Here is a 23197-nt window from a genome sequence, read left to right as displayed (position 1 = left end):
AATTGATTTTTTTCACAGCTGGACCATACAAATGAAGAGCAAATAAGACACAGTAGGGAGGTAAAGACAAGGGTGATCAGAGGAGTAAAGCTAACTTTAGGAATGCATTGGTGGCTGTGGCTCCAGAATGAGCTGAGGATCTGCTCAAACTTGGACAGTGATACACTTTTGTGTGGGGTGATGGGGCTGGACACAAGTGCGTGGAATGGGGCATTTTTCAGCTTCTTTTGCCATGAAAAGAAGTAAAAGTGGGTTTTTCGGAGTTTTTTTTTGTCTGCCTTCCCCCAGCCACTGATCTGGAACCACTTTGTTTTTCTACTGGGCAGCTTTGGGAACTGAAATGTATTCCTCTTGGCTGGCTAAAGTACATACCAGTGAGGTTTGTGCCACATTATGGGCAGTGACAAAAAAGACTGCATCAGAAAGGAGAAAGCTTTGATTCATAGAGTGCTTTAGGTTGGAAGGGACCTTTACAGGTCCAGCCCGCCTGCAGGAGCAGTGATGTCTTTAACTAGATGAGGTTGCTCAGAACCCCATCAACCTGACCTTGAATGTTTGCAGGGATGGGGCCTCCATTGCCTCCCTGGGCAGCCTGTTCCAGTGTTTCACCACCATCATTGTAAAAGATTTCTTCCTTATTTCCAGCCTAAATCTGCCCTCCCTTAGTTTAAAAGTGCTTATTCTTGTCCTATCACAACAAGCCTTGCTAAATTCTGTCTCCTTCTTTCCTATAGGCCCCCATTAAGTACTGGAAAGACAATATATGGTCTCCCCAGAGCCCTTTTTGATTGTCCAAACCCATGTAGACTTGTATTTTTTTTATTTATATATATATATATTTTTATTGTTAGGCAATATGTGAGATTATGACTATATAGATCAAACCCCAAGCCTTTTGCACAGCAAAAAAATCTTTGGCAAAGGCTGATGCTGCAAAACTCCTTGCAGTAGTGCTGAGCTGCAATACTTCACTGATCCAGCCCAGAGTGTTGGCAGGTCCAATTTCTTCTGTAGCTCCTGACCTCCTGAAAGGAGAGCATGTTTCAGTGGGACTCAAGCTCCATTCAGGATGCTTAAAGGGCTTAAAATGAGCAGTTGAGACCCCATGACTTTACCTTCTGCTGCTTGCAATTCTGGTCATGGTCCGCAGGATAACACTGCAGCCGCTGCTGTGACTAAAGCATTGGTTTTGGAGCTGACATTTAGTACAAGTTGTGCTGGAGGAACAAAGATATGGGAGGAAAGGAGTAATTCCAGTTTGAGGCAGGGACTGTGAATGAGAATCTATGGTTCCAAGGAAATATTGCAGGAAAAGGCTCTAAGCAAACATCAAGCTTTTCTGTGAATAGAGATTTCCTGAAATTCCCTTGTTATTTAGCAGCAGGTGAAATGGGGTGGACTTTTGGAAGGTACCTTTGAGACCATGTCAAGTAAAAACTCCCTCTGACAATTGTTGCAAAAAACCCTTTCTATCCATTGCACAAACTAGCAAAATCCTCCTCTCGAGACATTGAAACACCAGCGTATGGAAAGATGTAAATTATTTTACAGTTAAAGCCCTAAAGAGGCTTGTAGTAAAAAATGTGATGGAAAAGACAGTAAGTTTTAGCAGTACTGGCTGTGGGCCTCTGTGTTGAGCCACCATTTAACATTGACTGCTATTTGGTGCAAATCGTATGAATACAGAACAGTATGTGCAGCATTTGAGGTCTGTGACTTGGTGAGTTGTCACTGAGGAACAAAGTCCTTACTCAAGCAAAGACCCGTGAGCTGTGCACCTCGGACACGACTGTGGGGCTCTCCGTGCCTTGATTATCCAGCAATGCCTATTTTGAGTTGTTCTTCCACACTTGCACACCTCCTGGGGAATATCTTCTGTGGCAATGGAGCTAGAAAGCCCATAGACCATAGGAAAATGGGACCTTGAAACCAACAATGAATGCAAACTGTTCTTGTTTTTTTTTTTTTTTTCTGACATGGTCAACATACCTGATGTCCAGCGGAGTGCTTTTTTTCTGAAGTATTCTTTAGAAATAATATTTGTGGGATTATAAGTAGCTATTCTTAGTAATTGCATATCATTTCCCTTCCCCAGTCTCCTGTGATTTTCCCCAGAGTAGTTTTGGAATGGAAATGACAGCTCTGCTGTAAGACTAGACCTAGGTAATAATGCGATGATATAATAAGTAAAACATTGATAGACTTAAATAATTCACCATTGGAAGTATCTGTGGAGACTTAAAAAGCACTTACCATTCATATTCTAATTTAAGCACAGTTTTGAGTCTTGACATCAGAAAAGGAGGTGCCGTAGGAGCTGGGAAGAGATGCGTTTCTTCAGTGGACCTTTTTTGATCAGGTTGAAGATGTGAAATAATGAGTGATGTTCCTTAGGGGTCGGTATTGTGACTGGTATAGTTCATCTTTTTTTGCAACATGGACAGTGGGATCGGGTGCGTCCTGAGCACATTTGCTGATGACAGCAATCTGTGTGGCGTGGTCCACACGCTGGAAGGAAGGGATGCCATCTAAAGTGACCTTGACAAGCTTGAGAGGTGGGCCCATGTGAGCTTCACAAAGCTTAAAAAACTCATTTTGTTGGAGTTCAGATGGAAGGCCACAAAAATCATCAGTGGGCTGGACACTTCTAGGAAGAAAGGCTGAGAGAGGTGGGAATATTTGGCTTGGAGAGGAGAAGGTTCTGGTGAGACCTTATGGCAGCCTTCCAGTACTTAAAGGAGTCCTACAGGAAAGCTGCAGAGGGACTTATTACAAGGGAATGTAGTGATAGGATAAGGAGTAATGGCTTTAAACTGGAAGAAGCCGGATTTAGATTAGATGTAAGGAAGATAATTTTTACATTGAGGGTGGTGAGGCACTGGAACACGTTGCCCAGTGAAGTTGTAGATGCCCCCTCCCTGGAAATGTTCAAGGCCAGGCTGAGCATCCTGATTCAGTGGAAGGTATCTGTGCCCATGGCAGGGACGTTGGAACTGGATGATCTTTAAAGTCTCTTCCAACCCAGACCATCCTGTGATTCCATGAAGATTAAGTTATATCTCTTAAAGCTAAGCAGACATGAGAGGATTTGGCCTTTTTAGGCCAAGGACAAGTCAATGTGACTGCTCTCATGCCTTCAGCACGGGTTTCCTTCAGGTTTATCTATGGACACCTCGGATTTTGCTTGTGAGGAGCATGCACGTACGGAGCTCAGGAAGCTGCTAGTGGCAGATGCATGTACCAGCATGGTCCTGAGCCAGCTGTGACTTACACTTGATTTTTCCTTCATTACATATGGTAATGTGGGCTCCCAATCACTGTGGAAGGGGGACTGGCTTCCTGAAGCAGACCATATGTTCCTGGAGCCTGTGGAGTTAGCTGTTACGCAGTGCAGAGATTTAAGTGATGCTCCTACAAAGCATTTTCCTGATTACAGTTGAAAATCTATTCCTCTAACCCAGATTCCAGATTCAGGGTGAATTCTGGCTCTTTTGCATGACACTGGAAAGCTTTTGCTCGGAATTCCAGAATGATTTGGTTTTATGTCTGTGTATGTGCTCTCATTTCTATTTGATTTTGGTTACAAAATTTAAAAAAAAAGCAACACACCATCAAGCAAAAAGCTTAAGGGCATGCTAAAACCCTTCCTGATTGATAGTTTATTTTGTGTTGTAAGGCAGGGCATCCACCTCCTGCGTTTGTAGCAAAAAAACCCATTTTCCCACACAGTCACTGTTGGAAATAGATGAAGGAACAAGGGGAAGGTCAGCATTTTCAGGTCACGGTGTAAAAATGCAGCTGCTTCCTAAAGTGCTGGACTTGATCTATAGGGTGTAGCCAGGGAAAACTTTGTCAAACTCAGGAAGCCATTCTACAAGTTTTACAGAGGAGGCTGTGCCATGATGAGGACAGAAGCTCAAGAGAAATGCTATAGTTCTCTTGTGCTAAGGAATACTGGCAAGGTTACTGAGGAGTCTCTCGCCATGTGAGGCATGTACAGCTTGGGCATTTGACTACTGATACTATCTTTTCCATAGGATCTTGTTGTTCTTAAACTTCTCAGGCTGGGCATCAGGAGGTGGCTCCATTTGGAACTACTCTTTCCTTTAGAATGTCTACAAAATTTATTTCGAAACAAAAAAAGACAAAAAAAACTTGGATGAAACATTCCATGCTGAAGATCATGGAACCATAGAATCACAGAATGGTTTGGGTTGTTAGGGACATTAAAGGTCATCCAGTTCCACCCCCCTGCCATGGGCAGGGACACCTCCCGCTGGATCAGGTTGCTCAAAGCCTCATCCAACCTGGTCTTGAATGCCTGCAGGGATGGGGCATCCACAACTTCTCCGGGCTACCTCTGCCAGTGCCTGACCACCTTCTGCAGTAAAACATTTCTTTCTAATATCTAGGCTAAATCTTCTCTTATTCAGTTTAAAGCTGTTCCCCCTCGTCCTATCCCCACATTCCTGAAAAAGAGCCCCTCCCCAGCTTTCCTGTAGCTCCCCTTTAAGTACTGGAAGGCTGTTTCCTTTGGTTGGTTTAGCAAGGAAGGCAGTTGGATTCCTCAGAGCATCATCACCATTCTGTATATAGGAGTGTGATGAAGCTAAGTTTTTAGAATTCAAAGGAGGTTTGGAGCATTGCAGAAAAGCTGCTGGCACTTCAAATCCTGCCACACATTGTTATTCTCATTTCACATGATGCCTTGCATGATGTTCTGTGTCGATCTCTGATTCAGACTTTAACTCTTCAAAGTTTCGGGGATTTTCTTGATCCTGGGATTTATAGTTCAAGCCCTGTTCTAGTTTCAATTAAGGAAAACACGTTTAGTGAGTACAAAATGAACCTTGATGGTCTATTTCTTTGCTGGTGTTGCGATGCTGATTATGAATTTACATCTTGTGCTTAGGGTGTTAAGCACCTCATGGGGCCTGGCTGTGCTCAGACCGTACCATTAATTTCAGGAAGGATGTGTGATGAATGTTCATAAGGAGCCTCTAGGTTCTGATTTGTGGCACGTACATCATCACATAGCTGAGATGCCCCAAAATGACTAAATTGGATTGGTCATTAGCAGCTGGCAATACAGTTCTGATTGATTACAGGATGCGCTGCAAAGTGCAAAATGATTTTTTAGTTTGTAAATCTATGTTTCTGCTTCATGGGTCGTCAGAAGGTGAATTCTTGGTGAATGAGGCTTGTTGGCTATTTCTGTAATAATTTGGGAGTGTGCTGGGTCACTCTTGCATCATGGTTAGATTTCCAGTAATGTCGAAAGTTCTGGGCATAAGCAGTGAGATTTGGAGAGAACCACAGGCTGCTTGTATCTCGCAGCGCTGTTGGTCACCAACTTGAGCACTGTGACCCCAAGCCTCCTGAAACTAGTAATGACTTGCTTTTTCTTTCAAATCACTGCTTATATCTTCAAAAGAAGGCACAATTTGAGCCTGCTAGTCTGTGGCTGTATAACAAGGGACATATTTCACCTATCTGTAGCCATAACGTCTATTAATCTGAGATAATGAGACTAGGTGCTTAAATTCTAGAGTTATGCAGCGTGAGGTGAATCGGGACTTGCAGTGTCTGTGTAAGAGCAGAAAAGGTAAAAAAAAAATGTGCTTTGGGCTATTTTTTAGGTCTTGTGCATAGTTGGTGAATTTGATAATAGGAAAAAAAACCTGTAACCATTAACCAAAATTTGCGTCCCTCTGTACTCTTAATTGGTGTTTTTCACTGGAGCTAAGAAGAACTTGTCTTAATTATTCTTCTGTAGTGTATTAAACAATACGATGCAATACAAAGCATCATTGCCACTAATTCTTATCCTTCGTTAGAAGATGGAAAATAAAGAAAAAACAAACTCAGAATGGGTTTTTGGGCATCACATCCCCCTATATGTGTTCTGTGTTTTGCTACTTTTGTTCATAGTGGATATTTACTGTAGAGTGTTGGAGTTGCCAGGGAAAAAAGGTAATTGTGCAGTGAACTGGTTTATGGTTTATGTAAGAACATATTGCTGCAGTAAATTTGTTGCATTTTACAGAGCTGTCTCAGAAGAATAGCCTTCTGAAAGCGACTGCGGGATTTAGAAGTGAGAAAAGGCACTTAGTATGTGAGATAATTGGATAGAGCTTGAAGGCATGAGGTCAGAGCCTTAGGCACAATATTTATACTGCAATGACATCCCCTTACAAAATGGCCCATAACTTTTAGCTGCTGTTATGCCACAGAATCCGTCTGGGGGTGGCTTATGAGATCCCAAATAGGGCATAAAAGTGCCTCTTGTGTCTGTCTGGAAAAGTGAGCCATGGGGAGTGTTGGGATCAGGGTAAGGTAACCTCTAGACCTCTTTCCTGCACTAGCTCTACATTCTAGCATCAAAGATATAGTGAAAGACTCTGATACTAATTCACAGCAGCTATTGATGTGGTCTAGTGTGTGCCCAGGGGACAGACATACTAATTCAGGGTATGAGCCAAGCTGATGGCTAAATTGCAGTAGTTCTGACTGTGCCTCTGCGTGCTAGCTTGGATAGGGATTTGTCCAGGAATTGCTGCATTTTGACTTGTAGACACATCTTTTTTTTCCTCTTTCTATGTTTCTCTTCTAGAACTAGTACGTGTGGAGCTTGTGAAATGTTATACATAGGCTTTACTAGGGTGGACAAGCAGCATGCACGCATCCTCCCAGGTGGCTTTTGAAACTTTTGAATCATGTTTCCCTACAAGGACAAGCTGAGAGAGTTGAGGTTGTTCAGCCTGGAGAAGGAAAGGCTCTGGGGAGAACTTACAGCAACCTTCTAGTACGTAAAGGGGGCCTGTAGGAAAACTGCATGGGGAGAGGGCTGTATATCGGCGATTGCAAGGATAAGACAAGAAGGATAATGGTATTAAGCTGGAAGAGGAGAGATTTAGATTAGATATTGGGAAGAAATATTTTCCTGTGAAGGGGATGAGGCACTGGCACAGATTGCCCAGAGAAGTTGTGGATGCCCCATCCCTGGAGGCGTTCAAGACCAGGTTGGATGAGGCTTTGAGCAACCTGATCCAGTGGAAGGTGTTCCTGCCCATGGCAGGGGAGTGGAACTGGATGATCTTTAAGGTCCTTTCCAACCCAAACCATTCTATGATTCTTGATTCTGTGATTTTACAAAGTGCTTGTGCATCTCTGTCTACTTGCAATAGCAAATCTCTGTGCCTGCAATGATGACTAAATATTTTTTACTCAAAGGGACTAAAGTGTGGAGCAAAATAGCTTAGAAGCTGGCTGCCAAGAGCAGTTTTGTGCAGGGATTCTGGTGTATGTACCTGTGTCTCACATATGATATATAACCCACACTCTTGAGGATTGTAACCTGGGTTGCTTCTGAACCTTTTGGTTAAGGTGCTCATTTTGCCTGGAAAGCAGAGGTCTTGCAATTTTATTATTTTTTTTTATCTCTATGGGATAAAAATAGATTTAGAAATTACAATCAAAATATGAGGTTTCCCCCTCCTTGAGTGCTCCCAAATTGCTGATTTGATGAGGTAGTCATTAAGACTCCTGAGTCTGAAGACTGGGTGTTTGAGCTCTCATCGCACATGATACATCTCTTCAGTGCACTGAGCATGGCGCTTAATGCAAGCAGAGTTAAAAATAATCAAGGAATGTATGTGGAGTCTTGGGGTTAAGTGACAAGAGCCATGGAGTTTGGATGCTCATTTTCACAGTGAGCCGTCACCCTAATGGACATTGATACTAATGATGGGGGAACCCCTATGGTTATATGGTTTGTTCAGAGCTCTCAAGCCCTGGGCACTGCCTGGCTGCAGAAATACCTTTCAGGAATTCTGTCTGTGTGTGTACACATCTGAGACCATTTAAGTCAGCCATTCCTGCTTCATTTCTAAGACTGCTGTTGATAAAAATGGAATTTAGTTGCCTCGTACCTAGAATTGAATTGGACAGCAAGCAATGTTATTGCTATGTATAGAAAGTGTACAATCTCTGTTTAGGGGAGAGTGAAAATAAGGAGTTTTGAAGAAGTAGAAACTGCTTGCTGTGAGTGAGACATGTTTGTAGTTATATATCAAGTTTCCTCTTAATTTATTGTGTAGGTAACAAAGAATAAATTTTCCCCCTTTTTACTGTGTTGGATGCTATTGCAAAATCAGAATAATAAGTTTTTATTCATGCCTACAGATACAAGAGAACAGATGACTGACCCAAATTTGTGTCTGGAGGATCTTTTGCATTCCCAAGCGGCCAGGCAGCTACACTTCCCAATTCAGGGGAGTATAATTGGAGTGTTTGCATTGTTTGGTACCTAATCTGGGTGACAAGGTTTTAGAATTGTGTTCCAGGTGAAATTAATATAAAAGCACTTAAAAAAAATTGTGTTACACATGGTACATGCTCTGAAAAGTTGAATGCTTCATCCTGGAATACCATCTTGTTGAGGCTGGCTGGCTGCAGGTGACCTGTAGCTGTGCTGAGGGTACCAGATGAATGAAGTTGGTTGCATCCCTGTAAGACCAGGGGTTGGAAGAGATGGATTTCCCTCACCTCTTGCTGTCTCCCACCTTTATCTTGCCATCCCTCTGTCTCAGTTCCTTTATTCCCAAAGGAGAACAGATTTTGGTGGTCTCTGGCTGTGCTTTCATGAACTCTTCTTACAGCAGAGGGATGTGACAAGTGCAAACAGAGCTGATAAATTTGCTGCTGTTCTTTATCTACATAATCTGATTGTAATTGATAGATAATGCTACCAAGATAGAGCAGACGCTCTTCCCGTTATCAGCACACCTCTCCTTTTTATTCACTTTTTTTAGTTTTAAATAATCCGCTGCTAGTAGAGTATTGACTTTAACTGAAGGGAAGTAATTAATCACAGTACTTATGAGCAGATCATTTACTGCAGCTTATAGGCAGGATGGGTACCTGAGGCTGTTGTACTCAGTCAATCAAGGCAGACTGATACGGGTTAATGGCACCTGGGTCAACGTGCTGTTGGAATTTATTAGGCAAATTTCTTTTGTGATCTTGGGCAGTTTAACTTAAAAGCAGAAAGCTGTGGCAGCAGGGTCTCAAGAAGAGTATGTTTGTTTCCTTATTGTTGTGTTTGGGGTGAAGGCAACGACACCAAGCTGTGCGACATGGTCAATATGCTGGTGGGAGGGGGATGGCATCCAGAGGGACCTTGACAGACTTGAGAGGTGGGCATGTGCGAACCTCATGAAGTTTGACAAGGCCAAGTACAAAGTCCTGCACCTGGGTCAGAGCAATCCCAAGCACAAATACAGGCTGGCCAGAGAATGGATTGAGAGCAAACCTGAAGAGAAAGACTTGGGTGTGCTGGTGATGAGCAGCTCAACATGAGCCAGCAATATGCATTTGCAGCCCTATCCTGGGCTGCATCAGAAGTGTGACCGGCAGGTCAAGGAAGATGATTCTGTCCCTCTACCCTGTTCTTGTGAAACCTCACCTGGAGTACTGCGTTCGGTTCTGGAGTTCTCAGCACAGGAAGGACATGAATCTATTGGAGCAGGTCCAGAGGAGGACCACAAAGATGATCAGAGGGCTGCAGCATCTCCCACGTGAGGACAGGCTGAGAGAGTTGTTCAGCCTGGAGAAGAGAAGGTGCTAGGGAGACCTTATAGCAGCCTCCCAGTACTTAAAGGAGGCCTACAGGAAAGCTGGGGAGGGGTTTTTTTATCAGTTAGTGATAGGATGAAGGGTAATGATTTTAAGCTGTAAGAGGGGCGATTTAGATTGGATATTAGGAAAAAAATCTCTGCTGTGAGGGTGGTGAGGCACTGGCACAGGTTGCCCAGAGAGGCTGTTGGTGCCCAGTCCCTACAGGGGTTCAGGACCTGGTTGGATGGGGCATTGAGCAACCTGATCCAGTGGGAGGTGTCCCTGCCTATGGCAGAGGGTTGGAACTGGGTGATCTTTAAGGTCCCTTCCAACCCAAATCACTCTGTGATTCTATAAGACAGGTGAACCTACTGCATGGAATTGCCTTAGCAGTTGCTGGTGGTGACCCTACTATCAGTTATTTCTTGTTTGGCAATGAGTCTTTCCAGGCTTCCTGAGCTGTAGTGAGTTAATGTAGGAGGTTGCTGCAGGATTTTGCATCGTTAAAAAAAATACCTTCACTGTAATAGCACCCACTCAACTTTGCAGCCCACAGACACACTTTTCTCCCACGTTATCCGACATCCACTTACTCTCCTCTCTTCCACTCGTATTTCCCACAGCTGAGATGGAGACATAGCACAGGCTAGGTCAGGCTTCAAGAAATAAAAAGCAGCTCCAAGACCACCTGTGCTTTTTTTTTTTGTTAAAAAGATAACATTTAATTAAGGACTAGAGAAACCTGAGGGGATTAGTGTGCATGTCGGTGAAGGACTCAAAGGATGTTAGGCAGTAAAGTCTCTCGTAGACCGTGAGACAATTTTTTTTGCAAGTTAACTTCTTTGTTTTGACTGAGAGGAGGTTAAGCTGATCGTTTCTGGCCACCTTGAATGGCACCAGGAAGGATAACAGTTGCATTATACTGAAATTCAGTGTAATTGCATCAGAAAACGGTAAGGGAATTCTTCAGGGGCAAACCTCATGCATCTTTTCACATTTCTCAAATTTTACTTCTCTTTTTTTCCTAATCAAAGGATGCTCTTGCATGCAGAATTGAATATGCAAGGATTCGAGTCTGTGCATGGGCCCTTTCTTGGGTTGTGACCATAAAACATACTGCATGGGTAGTCTCCTCTTAGGAATAGGATCTGGGTGTTTTAGGTAGCCTGAAAAAACAGTGAATCAAATGTTTTGAAGACAAAAAAATTATGCAGAATGTTCTTATTAGATGAAGCGGCTCACTTGGGCTGAAAAAATAACATTAATTTGAATTTTACACATTTTCAATTTCATTTATTTATGATTATTAGATAATTAACAGTTATATGAGTTAGTGGATCAATTAATAACTTAAAGCAACATCTCCCAGCGTACAAGAGCTACTCAGTCTCCTACGGCTATCACACTTACTTCTAACATCTGTTTATTAGCCTGAGGTAAGTTCATGAATGGGACCACAGTGTATTGCTGACTCCAGGAGTGTATTCTGAGCACGTGTATTCTTTGATGCACAGTTGCTTATAGCTTCTGGTCTCCGTGAAAATTCTCTCCATATATAGTATTTCCTTTGAAGGCTTTCCACGTTGAAGGCAGGTATCTAGAAAGGGATGTCAGAGCTCTGAAGTTACTATCTCTTGATATTTATGGCTGCATCATTAGGAAATAAGATCAACAGCTTTTGATGCACCTTTTTTTTTTTAAAATTTATTTTTTGCACTGTATTTTCATTATTTTGTGATCCCATAAAACCACAGAACTCTGCTGGTGTGAGAGCAGAAGATTGTTTGAAATTTTAAGTAAGGAAGTAATTTGACTCCATATTTGGCTTTTTCCAGGCAGCCCATAAAAGAATCCAAAAGGAACAGTCATTTTAATAGAAAATGCCATTAAATTATTAAGTAGCTTTTTAAGTATTATCATTGTTGATTAATTTTATTATGGAAATGCCTAATGGGAGACGTTGTACTAGGCATTGTAGGGTGTACAGCAGAGGGTGTTCCCTGCCCTGAAGGACCTGGGAAAGGTTCAGAAGCAGCATAATCACAGCCTCAGCCCTCTGCGCAGGCAGATCCTGGAGACAGGACGTCACTTACACCCCCGTCCCAGTGCCACTTCCAGTCTGGTTCGCAAGGGTGTGTACAGTTCAGCAAGCCGAATGAAAATGTTTGGATTCAACTGTTTTCTGTCAAAATGCTGTTTTATCAAAATGGAAATATTTTGTGAGAACATGTCAGTTTTGACAAATTGTTTTGATGGGTAAGGTCTAAACAAATTGTTTTAGCATTCTATGTTATTTTGATATAAAGACATCTCATTTTGACTCTGTCATTTAGACCTTTATAACATAGTTACAACATTTTTATATTTATATATTTTGCAACATATAAATATTGCATCAAATGTGTGACAGTTTTAGAATTAAATGGCAATATTAATATTATTTATTTTTGCAGCATGCTATTTTAGGCTTTTGGAGGCTGTATATCTTAAATATTTGTTTAATACCTATGTATAAACTTTTGAAGATCTTGAATTACAAGTTTAGAAAATTTTTTTTTCTTTGAGATCCTGGTATTTCACTGTATTTCGTAATTAAGAGCGAAGAATTGTGCAAGTCCTATCCAGCTATAATTCCTCTTGTTAACTGTTTTTGTTCTTTCCTGTCCTAGGGAAGAGTTAATTTTTGATAATAAGAATAGTGGCCACTATGAGTGTTGCCACTTAGCAGATTTATCACAAAGATTTAAAATCATTTTATAAAGCTGCTTAAGATAATGCTCTTTACATATGAAAAAGCTAAAATTCTGTTCTTTAGAGGTTGATGGGGTCCAGTGAGGATTCTGCAGCAGAGGTGTCAGCAGGCTGCTGGTGATCCTGGGTTATTATAAGATAAAACAACATGAAAAACATTTTTATGGTGATTTTTTTTTTTAAAGTAGGGACAAAAATGAATGTAATTTGGCGTTATTATTTGTTCTGAGCCTTGTTACTGGTGGCAGCAGCTCCAGTCATCTTGGATGGGCTAGTGTTAGGTTGTCCTCATGCCTCCAAGTTTGTACTCGGTGTGTGCACGTTAGGTAGCTGGATGGACCTTATGGCTGGAAAGAATAAGGGTATGTAAAGGTATTTCTGAGGAGCAGCTTATAAAAGTGCTGTAACCCCATAAAGTATTTGTGCTACTATTTGTTTATTTTATGGAATCATAGAATCATAGAATGGTTTGGGTTGGAAGGAGCCTTAAATATCTAAAGATCATGCAGTTCTAACCCCCCTGCCAGGGGCAGGGACACCTCCCACTGAATGAAGCTGCTCAAAGCCTCATCTAGCCTGGCCTTGGACACCTCCAGGGGCTGGGCACCAACAATTTCTCTGGGCAACCTGTTCCACAGCCTCACCAATGCATGGTGAATGCTGTAGATCAAATTCCTGTGTCTTGCTCTTGTCAGTCATGGGAATGATTTGGGGATTAAAAAAGAATAGATCATGAAAGGTGCGGGAAAGAAAGAGCATGTTCTTTCTATTATCTTTCAGATTTAAAGGGTTTTCCTCTGCTTTGAAGTATACTGTTCTTACAACAAAACAAAGCAAATAAAAGAAAATGAGGATTTTTATATAAACCTATGGCCCTGGGAGAAGTGGCTTTAAGAAAAACAGCAACTAATAGGAGACTAGATAAAATCCACAGAGTTGGTAATGTGATAATGGTATCTCGTATTCATTGAACGGAGCACCTGTGACTCAGTGCTTTCATGGGACTGTAAATGTTCTTTTAATCTCTTATTTCTCTAGAGAGGCAAATAAATCTGAACGCATTATATGCTGTGGCTGAGGCAGGGCACAGAAGATTTACAGGATCACAGGGGCAGACAGTTGTACGCTGGGAATGAAGCCACTGTCTTGGTTCTCAAGCACATATTCAGTGGGATTAAAAGGATGATGCAGGGGGTGGAGTGGTCTGGCCTTTTTTCACCGCTGCTTGCATAGCTTTCATGGTCAGAGGGCTGGGTTTGAATTGTAGAATTGTAGAACTGTAGAATGGTAGAACTGTAGAATGGTTTGGGTTGGAAGGGACCTCAAAAACCATCCAGTTCCAACTGCCCTGCTGTGGTCACCATGGGCAGGGACACCTTCTAGACCAGGTTGCTCAGCTGATGGTGAAAACCTGGTGCCCAGTGGATGGTGCTAATGGTGCTTTGCATATCAACGAGGGGTTGCAGCAGCCCCTGGTCCTCAGCTGCTGCCACGGTGCTCAGGTTTGGAGTAGTCAGGCCCAGCCCAGAGCTGTTTGCTTGGGAAAAAGAGATGAATGAGTAAAAGTGACAAAATGGCAGGGAGTTGAAAGGGAAGAGAGGAATGGGAGTGAGAGAGGTGGGGGGCAGGGTTAATCGAGTAGAGAAAGAAGTGGAAAGAATTATTATTATTTGAGGCATATTGGGTGCTATCCATTTTTTTGATGGAGCTTGGTTTTATAACCTATACCATGGCTTCTGTGGAAGTAAATAGGATCTTAATGTGGACGAGTCCTTTTTCTTTGTGCTTTAAGGATCTGCTCTAGTGTCTGCCAAACTAGAAGCTGCTCTCTGAAATGAGTATTTTTCATTGAAAGAGGCAAGAGGGCTTTATATTTTCCTCCAGGAGACACAAAAGTAGTATACTACAAAGACTGCAGTGGAGCAGGGATACTTGGTTTTTACTTCTGCAGGTGTGGATAATTCCACCAAGCTTTATTAGGAAGAGACAAAGCCTGGGCTTAGCCTCAACCAGTCCAGCCCAATGCCAAGTCTGGGAGTTGGTGCACCACTACGACTGCTCCTCAGAACTGGGGAGAGAAAGGTGGAATCTTTCTCAGGTCTTTTTATGGTGGTCTAGATCCAGATGGATTTTCCTCTCAGTGCTTTTAGTCCTGCGTGAATGCAGTCTGGAGCAAAGCCATTGGCTCTGCTGCGGGTACACCTTGGCCCAGCAACGTGCAGATCTGGCTTCTGTTTCGGGCTGCTTTGCTCAATGACAGGTGGCTCAGTGGCATTTTTATGCCAGGAGGATGCTTTAAAGCCTTTGGCCTTGGAGCTGCAGAGGTGCAAAAACAACCATCCACACCAGCTCCAAGATGAACTGATCCAAAGGGAACAGGCACATCTGCATACACAAGCACCAGGTCCAAATGGGGCTGTGGTGTTGCCTGCTAAGAAAAACAATTATGGGAGCACTGGTGCTTTGGGAGCATCGCTTTGTGCAGTGCATGCCTTGTCTTTGGGCTGTACTGTGTCTAGTTTGGTGCAAGCTCTGACTGATACTTTTTCCATTGTGAGAGTGTTGCTAATGGCAAATCCTCTCTGGATTTTCTAGTGTTTAATTGTTCCGTTCAGCTCACACTGTGGCCTTTGCATCAGTGGGATCACTCAACTGATTAGTTTTTTCTGATACCATGTCTCACCACAAGAAGGATGTTGAGGCTCTGGAGCGAGTCCAGAGAAGAGCAACAAAGCTGGTGAGGGGGCTGGAGAACAGGCCTTATGAGGAACGGCTGAGAGAGCTGGGGGTGTTTAGCCTGGAGAAGAGGAGGCTGAGGGGAGACCTCATTGCTCTCTACAACTACCTGAAAGGAGGTTGTAGAGAGGAGGAGCTGGCCTCTTCTCCCAAGTGACAGGGGACAGGACGAGAGGGAATGGCCTCAAGCTCCACCAGGGGAGGTTTAGGCTGAACGTTAGGAAAAAATTTTTCACGGAAAGGGTCATTGGGCACTGGAACAGGCTGCCCAGGGAGGTGGTTGAGTCACCTTCCCTGGAGGTGTTTAAGGCACGGGTGGACGAGGTGCTAAGGGGCATGGTTTAGTGTTTGATAGGAATGGTTGGACTCGATGACCGGTGGGTCTTTTCCAACCTGGTGATTCTATGATTCTATGATACTTTTCTGCAGTCATCTCTACGCACTATGATAAGTTTGATGGTAGTTGGCCCCCATGCATTACACTGCCAGCTACTCTCTTTTACCCAACGGATTTTGCTTTGTTTGTGTATCCTTTTTTAACATTTTGCCTGGTCCTCAAGAATACTTTTGCAGATATTGTGGTAATTAAGATTCACTTCATTACTACTAAAAATTAATATTTGCATTGCAGTGCCTTGAACTGTCGTACTGAGAAGCTTGATTGTGCTCAACAGGCACATAAAAAAGTGCAAATCCCTGTTCCTAAAACTTCCAGTGCAATCTGTTCTTTCCCATAGGTTTCCACAGTTGCTTTATCTACAAAAGAAAAATAAAATAAAGCAAACCTTCATGTGTTAAATTTGTTTTGGGGAGGATGGCTCTGAAACCACTTAGAAACTGGTAGTAGCTTGTTTTTTTTCAGCTGTGTCTGCTTAGGCTGAAAACAAAAGTAATCTTGGTACTTTGAAAGTCCATAATCCAGATGTGAATGTGGAAGAGGGGTCCTGTCTTATTTAAGTGTCAAAAAGCTGTGAGATATAAGTCTTTTTAAAGAACAAGGAATTTTGATTTTTGAGAGGCATTAGAAGGGGAATTGACTGACAAGCAGCCGGATCTGTGAATCGGGCACCATTAAGGCATCTTGAATTGGGCATCTGGAAATAGAGGCCCCTGAAATCTGTTGTCAACTTGGAAAATCCTACTTTTTTCCCTCTGTCCTGCCAGATTTGAAAGTTCGAGTTGTGTTCTTTTTATCACATTTGTCATTCCTTAGTAATGAAGCTCTGGCATTCAGAATTTCGCTGACAACTTTGTGGGTATGAGCCAAAATGAAGTTCAACTTGCACCTTTCTCTGATGCACCCAGTGCTGTTCTCAGCAAGAGGCAGAAGTCTTAACTAGAGGGAATCCAGTCTCATTCATTGTGGCAATTACTGTCTTCCTGCTGATGTAAAAATGAAGCTTGTTTACTTTATCTTAATGTAGGTGGGGAGGAACTGGTGAAGTGGAGACAACAGAAATATTGAGAGAGAAAGTGCCATGTATGCACCATTTCTTCTCAGGTTATTCCTTCATCTTAAATAATGTCAAGGTCACAAATCTCCTGGAAATCATGTAAAATTAGTACTGCAAAAGACTTAGAGTGGTTCTAGGCTATCTTAGGTTTTAGTTTATAGAGGCTCAAGTTCAGCATTTTAAAATTCGCTGCTTTTAAATATATTTAAATATACTTTCAGAGTAATTTAGATCCATAAATTGAAAGTGTAGTTCAAGGGACGTTGGGGGAATTGGCTTTTGGGGAAGGAGTATAACCTAGAAACGTGATCTGATGTACAGTCTGCTGGGCATGGCTTCTGTCTTTGTCTGTGGCCAGCTGCATGGATTGCATAATGTATTTAGGGTATAAGCTGAGTGTGAGCCAGAGTCCAAGTTTGCCAAGCACTCATGCTGAAAAGAAGCCCAACCATGAGCACGTTTTGTAGCAATGTCATATAACTGTACTTGGGCAAACCTAGTGCTCTTTGCATTTTTTTGATCAGTCTTTTTAGCAGCAGACAGCTTGAAGATGCTTTTTGAGAAGGCTCAGGTTTAATCTCCTGTCTGGAGGTAACAGTATTTCCCTTCCAGTACCTGAAGAGGGTCTATAGGAAACCTGAGGGGAGGGGCTCTTGAAGAAGTCACAGTCACCAAGCTTGTAAAACATTTAGGAATTCCACCCTCATCTGTGTAAAAGCACAAAGTGCTTCATACTGAATTTCTTCTGGTTGACTAACGTGGTATTTCCTTGATGTATGGAGGAAAAAACTTAGCTTCCTTTGAGCAAAAGATGAGGGCTAGTATTATTTAATTAATTTGGATCTACAGGAGTTAATTACATCCCTTTGTGAGCTCCCCTGGGGGACAGTGGTCTTTAAACCTACACGAATCCTTTTGTTCAGATTAAATGTTTTTATTTTCAAATGCTTGTGACTTTTCCCTTCTATAGGTGTTGCTGTGCTAGCAACGTAACTATATCATTGTTGGTTATCTCATGCATAAGTAAGATTTTTTGGGACAGAAAAATGTTTCTGATGTAATTTAATTCCCACTTACAGGCAGGTGGTATGAAAGTCTGGTTTCTCAGTTTCTGAATGCAAATGCACATTGCATTTGAAGAGGCAACTCAATCCCTTAAGCTGAGTTTTGCTGAATTGCCTTTTGAAGCCCAGTTTTTACTGATTTCAACAAGAATTGAACCAGAATTTGAGTCCCACAGGCAATTTTTATATATTTCAGTTGAGATCTTATGAAATTGTGTGGATACAGATCCCTAAAGTAACGCATGTTTGCAATGTTTAGCTTGGAATTTGTTCAGACATCTCTTTGAAATTAAATAGGTGTTCCTGATAAATTCTTTTAAGTCTTTCTTCTTACAGGTGTATTGACTTGGTAGCTGACATATGATGTTCTCAATGTTGATTTTTTGTGCTTCATGGGGGGCAAATAGCTGGAGTTGCTGTTGTCCTGTCAAGGAACTGAAAGTTTGCACAGCCTATTTTTTTTATTCCCCCTGAAATCATTAGTGAACATATAAAGGGACATTATAAATTATATCTGAGCTTGTATGGTAAGCAGGAAATGAGTAGTTACACAAGCAGTGACCAGTTTTGAATGGGAGAGGTGGAGATGATAAGCCATGATGGTGTAAATCATTGTTAATGGCTATAGTGAAGCAGCACCTTCCTTTATGTTGGGATATGACTATGTGCACTGGTTACCCAAGGAACTGGACAACAAACCAGCTTTTCTCCTGGTCTGGATTGAAATAGTATCCAAAACTTTAGAACTGGTAAACCGCAAGGAGATGTCTCCAAAATACATATGGCAAGTCTATTGCAGTCTGCTGTGCTAAGAATTTCTTTCTTTCCTCACCCTCCCCAGCAATCAAAGAGAAATACATGGACTGGACAGAGTTTCTCATACGTGATTTGACTGGCGCCCGGACTGCACCTGCAAATTTACTGGAAGGCGTATGTATTAGATTGCAGTTTCTATCTGATGTGGTGTTACACTGTACATGTTGCAGCAGTGTTTGCGCTTCTGATGTTTAGGACTGTGTGCGTGCAGGGTCTGTGTGCCAGCAGCAAGGTCTGATCCAGCGCTGGCCAAAAGTCAGTGGCAACATTGCCTTGACACTGCTGGCTCTGCTGCTGACCCAGCGATGGATGGTTTATTTAATCTTCAAGCTGGAGGGTGGTGCTTAGAATGTTGGGTAATCAAAAAAGGCTGGGTGGTGAAGGGAAGCATGGAGGAAGTTCATAGGAAGGAGGGCACAGCCCTTCAGTGTCCTGTTAGGTCTACCAAACTGATGACCTGAGCTTTCAAGTCAGGACACATATTGGAGAGGCTTTAGCAGGTTGATGGGGGACACTGCCCAGTTTATTTGTATATGGAGGTAGCTCCCCCAAGGACGTTCCCTCCACCTAAACACATATTTAGCAGGGAAGCTGAGTGAGGTGGCCTCAGTTATTGGTAGGCAGGAAAGAAGGGTCTGTTTTGTTAAATGTACCCATATGACCAAGAGCCCAGTTTGTGCGGCATATTTACGTGGTGACTTGCACCTGGGGCAGCCTCAACTTAGCTTGAGATCTTGGGCAAAAATCCTGTAGGTTCACCTTGAAACCATGGGAGCAGGGCACCTTCTTCATTGGGACCTGCGCTGCTCTTGTGTGGGTGTTGTGTGGTCATTTGGAGAGGTCACAGCCCATCTGCAGGAGATAATTCTATCTGCCTGTCTGTATTTAGTCTGAGGTGGCTTACCTTTGTGTAAGTGCTCATAGAATCATAGAATGCTTTGGTTTGTAAGGGCTGTTTACAGGTCATCTAGTCCAATCCCCCTACATTAAGCAGGGACATCTTTAACTAGACCAGGTTGCTCAAAGCCCTGTCCAACCTGGCTTTGAATGTCTTCAGGGATGGGGCATTAACCACCTCTCTGGGAAACCTGTTCCAGTGTTTCACCACTCTCTCATGTTGGCTTTTTGGAAGCAAGTATGCATCCAGGCACCATTTTTGATTATTTTGTTCCTGGTCACTCCCTCCTGCATCCTATTTCCACATGCCTGTGCAGTATGAGTTGCCTGGCAGGGAGAATTAATAGTGTGTGCCATCAAGGATTCTGCCCCTTGCCCCAGTCTGTTAGCTGAACAATTCTTGCGTGCCCGAAATAATGTGCATCTTCATCCTGCATCCTTATTCCTGGACCACTCCTGGGTGGCATATGTAAATGGGATGTATGTGTCCAACACCCATCTCTAGTGTATGCCAGTGCCACCGTGGACCTCTCCTTCCCTTTCCACAGGCAATGAGAGGCATCCCCAGGCAGAATTGCAGAGAGAGAAAGCATCACATTGACTTGAAACAGTTTCTGACCCCTTTTGTGGTGTTTTTGTAATATATGTGCTTACAGTGCTGTCTGTGTCGTGCAGTGTATGTAACGCCCTGTCGACAGATTTGCTTTTTGTGAGTGCTGCAGATTGTTGTTGTACTGTTAAATCAATATGTAGTGATATGTTTTTTTAACCTGCTAGCTATGCATATAAAGAGTTCTTGCGTTATTGTAAATGTTAATATTTCATGCAAGCCTGTTATTAATCTTAGCCATTCAGTTCTCAGGGGTAAGTGACAACCCATTGGCTTAAAATTTAGCACACAAATCAGAGAAGCAGTATTCTCTTTTTTACAGCCAGGGATTTATTATAATAAGTTAAATCACTACACCATCGTTTCATATTAAAGAGTGTTTTGTTGCAATGAAGCAGTTGTATGAGAGGAAAAACCTATTAAAGTAGATTTCTATTATAGTATTAAATTCTGACACTGCATTTTGCCATGAAATAAGAGATTATACAGGTGCTTATGCTATAGAGGAGGTGGCAAATACATTGTTCTGGGAAGTATCTCTTAATCATAGAGCTGAGTAACGCTGTGCATGTGGTAAGGTTATAGTTAATTTTAATTACACTTTTTACCAAATTCTCATTCTGTTGGCAGCATTTTTGGCTTGAGAGAGATGTACTCAAAATTGGTTTTGTTTTCAAAATTCATTATGAAAGTGAACTTTTTTGAAAAATAAGCCTTTTCTTCTTTCTCTCTCTCTTTTTTTTTTTTTTTTTGTCCTAGCCTCTCCTAGAAAGAGCCATCCTGGATTTACTCTGATTTACAGAATTAATATTTTAAAAAATACTGTGAAAGGTTTATATTGTTTAATTAAGTAGAAGTGGGACAAAAGCATAGGACAAAATAAGTCCTTATTTTTAATATGTTTTGCTGGTGCTTAGCATATTCTTTGGGGACCAATGCTTCCAACTCTTGGGGTGTGTTTTAGTGCTGCTCTTAAAGCCCTGGAATTGAGAAATCATGTAAGAATTGGAACTTGCATTTAAAAGAAAAAACAAATCTCACTGTTAGACTAGTGGAGAAGAGCTCGGCAACACAGAGGTGCTTACAATCACAAAATGAAACACTAAGCCCCAAAGGTATCATTTTGCAAAGCATCTCATGGTTTTTTAATGCTTGCGGTTGGCAGCTTTGCAGGTGTAAAGTTAAGCACATGTCTAAATGGTTGCAAAACTGCCATCACAGAAAACACTGTGAGTAAGCAAACAATATCGTTCAAACACGGGGTTTGTTGGGCATGGTGGCTTTGATCCCAAGGCCATTTAAGCTGATGGGAAGGTACCGTTGGCTTTGGGATTTGGAGTAACTACCATAAACTCTTACAGCTGTGGGAGTGAAGAATAATTTTCTCTGCATGCCATTAGGAGCAAAATAAAGCCTTTGGTGGGAAAGATCAGTGCACAGAGGACAATTTTAGGGTAGAGCCCAAATTAGTCTTTTAGGTAAACACTGGTGTCCAGTCCTGTCATTGGTTCTTATCAGCTGCAATCAGTGAGAATTTGGTTTGAAATCCTCCCGTATAACTGGGCTTCAAGTTGTTCAGGAGAATTTTAAGTTGGATATACCATATGAGCTGTTCCACCTTTTATTATTCTTTTTTGTTGTTGTTGATGATGTCGGTTGAGAAATTAGCACAACTGTTGTTTTCTGTTTTACTTCTGAATATGCACTTGGAAGACATTGGGTAAAATAGAAGAAGAACAGACTGTTTGCTGATCGCTTGGATGATGGTGTGAAAAACAAAAATAATCTTCTGCTGTCATCTGTTTCCTTGAGAAGTCTTCAAATAAAGTTTAAAATAAGGAGTTTTGCTTCTATTCAAACAGCCTCTGCGAGGAAAAAACCCTGTAGACCTCATTACAGTTGATTCCTTAATAGAGCTGCAGGATTCCCAGAATCCCTTTCAGTACTGGATAGTTAGTGTGGTTGAAAATGTTGGAGGAAGATTACGCCTTCGCTATGTGGGATTGGAGGAGACTGAATCCTATGACCAGTGGTTGTTTTACTTGGATTGCAGACTTCGACCAGTCGGTTGGTGTCAAGAGAATAAATACAGAATGGACCCACCTGCAGGTAAAGAGCCTCCTAAAAATACTACTTCCCTTTGTGGCTTTTACTGGTGCTTTGAGATGCTTGTGCAACCCTTTTCTTCTTCTCTAGCATTCACATTGCTTTGACAGTAGTTTCTTGCTGTAGCACAGATGGCATGTGAGAGCCATCTGACTTGGGTTCAGAATGGGTCAGGTAAACTGTACTGCATTTATTTAATAAATTCTGTTCAGCCTAGCTCACTTCTGGAAGGAAACAGTGTCCAATGAAAGCAGCTTTGTGCATTGTACCCTCAAAAGGCAGAGCTAATGGGTTTGGTCTAAGCATGTACCTGGTGGAGGCTTCCACTGTCCAAATCAACTTGTATGTGACGCTTCTCAGCATATACTGAAAAATATACATATTTTCCCCTCCCAAAACCAAATACCTCATGTCTGTTTGTCTTACCATGGCCACACTGATTTCTCTTTGGTAGCGGTAGAGCTCCATAAAATTTCCTGGGTCCGGAGAAAGTGTTTTGGGACCATCATGGTCCCTCTAACACAGGTGTTTTGTATTCTGCTGTAATGTTGCTGTATATCTGCCAAGTGAGGCCTGGCTTACGTGTAACAAGTCAGGAAGCAGGTTGAGGATGCTGGGCTTGACTGCCCGGTCCATGTTAGTCTGCTTATTGAGGAGTTATGGGGTGTCTGTTGATAGAAGGTAAGAAAATACCCCTTTGAGTAAGGACGGATGCATATTTCAGGGACTACTGATGATTTCCTGTGTTTTCTCCAAGTGAGCGAAATGTAGCAAACACATCAGACCAGATTCACCGTCAGGAGATGGCAACTTGGAGAAGAAGTTCTCTAGAGTTGAGTTTAGTGTTCAAACCAGCTTGCAAGGAGGGAGATAGGGAGTGCAGTTAAGCCACTCTGTGGTCAAAAACTGGAGGTCACAAATCCAGGGTAGGAGAGACTCGAGGGAACTGCGCTGTGCAGAAGAGTTGCGTGCAAGCAGGCTGAGCCAGGAGTCTGGACAAGAGTAGAGCTTAGGAATCAGCTTGAACCAGACTTCAAACAGTGAGACTGGTTTTGAGGAAACGAGCAGGATCAAATCATCAGGGTAAGCAGGAGTGCGAAGGTGAGTGTAGGGGAAGACTAAGCAGTACTAAGGTTTAGCAAGCA

General features: G+C 42.3%; 1 protein-coding gene across 2 annotated transcripts in view; it reads left to right on the top strand.

Moving 5' to 3' along the window:
* SFMBT2 (Scm like with four mbt domains 2) overlaps positions 1 to 23197 on the top strand; it is a 120263-nt gene that overhangs the window by 35992 nt on the left and 61074 nt on the right. For both annotated transcript variants that reach the window (XM_069867146.1, XM_069867056.1), the window contains exons 5-6: positions 18465 to 18553; positions 21809 to 22055. In XM_069867146.1, coding sequence (XP_069723247.1) covers positions 18465 to 18553; positions 21809 to 22055 — 336 coding nt within the window. The remainder of the gene's footprint in view (positions 1 to 18464; positions 18554 to 21808; positions 22056 to 23197) is intronic.

The sequence above is a fragment of the Phaenicophaeus curvirostris genome, chromosome 1, assembly GCF_032191515.1.
Source record: "Phaenicophaeus curvirostris isolate KB17595 chromosome 1, BPBGC_Pcur_1.0, whole genome shotgun sequence".
In the NCBI taxonomy this organism is placed as follows: domain Eukaryota; kingdom Metazoa; phylum Chordata; class Aves; order Cuculiformes; family Cuculidae; genus Phaenicophaeus; species Phaenicophaeus curvirostris.
The sequence above is the reverse complement of the archived record's forward strand: the minus strand, read 5'-3'. Positions and strand labels throughout refer to the sequence as shown.